At 48.3% G+C, this 3030-nt stretch overlaps 1 protein-coding gene across 1 annotated transcript in view; it reads left to right on the top strand.

Moving 5' to 3' along the window:
- The window catches only part of LOC102481634 (homeobox protein SIX4), a 10867-nt gene that overhangs the window by 1636 nt on the left and 6201 nt on the right, over positions 1-3030 (top strand). The window contains 1 exon segment of the mRNA XM_006161767.2: positions 1802-2490. Within this exon segment, the coding sequence (XP_006161829.1) occupies positions 1802-2490 (689 nt within the window).

Genomic DNA, 3030 nt, shown 5'->3' with positions numbered 1-3030 from the left:
CACTTTGTTAAAAAAAAAAAAAAAAGGAAAGAAATACCGGGTTTTCCGCCTCTTCAGTGCGTCCTCCAGGTCATACACTTGCTGTGTGCCTGCCTGTGTGTATTGTCGGACGAGGTAAAGTAAGGAGAAGGTGGTGTCTTTAGTCAAATGGGCAGAGGAGAGAAAGAATCCAAAAGCAGCTCGAAGGTACTGCACTGGGAAGGAAACTGGGAGCCGGGGAGCCAGCCGGCCTGGGCCAGGTGAAGGTGATCACCCGGCTCATTCCCGAGCCGGCCGCGCCCGCCCTTGACGCTCCTGCCCCTGAGCGCACCGAGCCCGACGTCTTGGCGTTCTTCGCCCAAGACGCAGAGAGGCTCCGTGTGCTCGAGCCGGACCTCGCGGTAACCAAAACAAAACGCGCACCACCAAGTGTGTGCACTCTAACGTAGACCTGCGGAGAGACTGCGAGAAGGTGCACTGGTTACCGTACAGCTACTTGCCTCCGCTCCCGCTAGAGGCCGCGGATCCCCGCGATCGGAGCACGGACGGAGTCCGCTTGGCAGGGGGCAGAGAGTGGGAAGCCCGCACCGTGTGCAAGCCAGCTGCCTGCCCTGCAGCCTCCGTTCTGGCTCCAGGCTCTTTCCCCAGGTTTCCCCTGCCCTCTATGCCACACTCAGCCGGCTTTCCACCCCCACTCCCCTTAACTCCATACCCCCACCCCCACCCCAGTTGCCTGGTTTAGGCCCCTCTCCGGATCTACCTCCCACCCGCACCCCTGGTGAGTCACCCCCGCAGACGGCGACGGCGGCTCTGCCTCAGCTCATAAATCAAAGTGCTTTCTGCGGTCCTGGCCCTGCAGCCCAAAGCCCGGGTAATCCCCTCCCCTCAGCATGAAAGTGAACCGACCACGGGGCACTACAGGGTTGTTGGGTCCTCTGCTGGGCCAAATCTCGCAGTGCTTTCAAACTGCCTATGTACTGCTTACCCGGCTTCAGACCACATGGGAAACCTCCACCAACCCAATTTGATATTTCGCCCAAGTTGGAGAGTCGAGGAACACAGTCCTGCCCTGAACCAGAGTATAGACCCTGCCTGGAACAGGAGTATGGACGCTGGGTAAGGGATCTGATAGTAACAAGGCTGCTGAGTGACCCACACCCTTTCCCTCCCACCTTACCAGGGCACTGGATGGTGTATGTTAAATAGGCCCCTAATGGCTTCCTTTGGATTCAAAGGCGACTGCACATAACTGTTCTTGGGTTGAAAGTGCCTTTCCTACAACAAGGACAGCCACTATGTTGAATGAGAGAGTTATCTGTCTGGTGAAGTAGAAGTTTGGGAGCAGGTGAGAAAATGATCTCAGTTTCATCTACCTACAAAATAACACTAATCTGAATTGGTTTGAGAAAAGGGGAAGGAGTTCCTTAAACAGGAAAGGCTGGCCACCTCCTTTAATGAGTTTTTTCTATGGTGTAAGTAGCATATTTAACAGTAAGAAATAGCACTTCATTGCTATAAAACTAATATACAGTTCTCTGTTAAGTGTCCTGTTGGCTGAATTTACATCTTCCAGACCTCTGGACTTTCCCCAAACGTACTGTTACTAAAAATGTTTGGGGTCTGAGAGTTCATCTTCCCCGATTCTCTGGCTGCTCAGAATCTGCTGAAAGGCCTCATAGTTTCAACAGGACAAACAGATGTCATGCTGTGTTTTTTTAAATATTGCCTTTCATGAGTTTAGGAGCTGGTTTTCTAAACAAATGACACTGTAAGCCTAAGTCCCCCTGACCTTCTGAATATCTTGATTTCTCCCTCTGTCCAGTGAGTCAGATGGCAATCCCAGCACTGAAGATGAATCCAGCAAGGGACATGAAGATTTGTCCCCTCATCCACTTTCTGGTTCATCCGACAGTGTCACCAACCTCAGCCTTCCCAGTCATATGGAACCAGTATATATGCAACAAATTGCAAATGCTAAGATATCATTAAGCTCTTCTGGAGTTTTGTTGAATGGAAGCTTGGTACCAGCAAGTACTTCACCAGTCTTCCTTAATGGTAATTCTTTCATTCAGGGACCTAATGGAGTTATACTTAATGGATTAAACATGGGAAATGCACAGACAGGGTCATTAAACCCACCAAAAATGTCATCAAACATTGTGAGCAACGGTATATCCATGAATGACGTACTGGGGTCTACCTCCCAGGATGTGAAAGGATTCAAAGTCCTCCAGAGTTCTGCAGCTAACTCGGCAGCCACCACCTCCTACAGCCCCAGCGTCCCTGTGTCATTCCCAGGGCTGATACCCACCACTGAAGTGAAGAGAGAAAGCATTCAAACAGTGGCTTCCCAGGATGAAGGCTCTATAGTGACTTTTACTACACCAGTGCAAATTAACCAGTATGGCATTGTCCAGATCCCCAATTCCGGAGCAAGCGGGCAGTTCCTTAATGGGAGCATTGGATTCTCTCCACTGCAGCTGCCTCCTGTCTCCGTGGCAGCTTCACAAGGTAAAGTCTCATTTGGTAACATAATGTACCAGTGAATGTGTTGACCAGCTGTTATTAATGATGTGTTTGCTAAGAGCTATAGATTGATGTTACTGTTCAGCTAGCTACCCTATTGGCGGTCAGAGCTGCGGAATAGCTTGACAGGTTTCTCTTTTCTCCACAGCACCCATATAATACCCAGCTTGCTTGATGCTCTTGCATCATGGGGATGGGCTTTTATTTTCCTAAGAACTGGATGGAAAAATACAGTTCTTAGCAAGTCTTGCCAGTTCTACAATTATAGAAATATGATAAGTCAATCAGTGCTTATAAAATAACCCACTGCTTGACATTTTAAGATTAAAAATTAATAGAATTGCTAAGAACACAACATTAGTTGAGCCGTTGCTAAGAGTGTGTACACTTTACCTAAGCGTTGCTTATTTGATCAAAAAAAAATGTTTTAGGACAGTCTTAAAAAACTGGATCCCTTATGTTTGTTTGTGGGGTTTTTTTTTTTTTTTTTTTTTTTTTTTTTTTGGTTTTAGGGCGCTTGTGCCC

This window comes from Tupaia chinensis, unplaced genomic scaffold (assembly GCF_000334495.1).
Source record: "Tupaia chinensis unplaced genomic scaffold, TupChi_1.0 Scaffold138921_1, whole genome shotgun sequence".
Lineage (NCBI taxonomy): Eukaryota > Metazoa > Chordata > Mammalia > Scandentia > Tupaiidae > Tupaia > Tupaia belangeri.
Note: the sequence above shows the minus strand (reverse complement) of the source record. Positions and strands in the feature narration are given on the sequence as shown.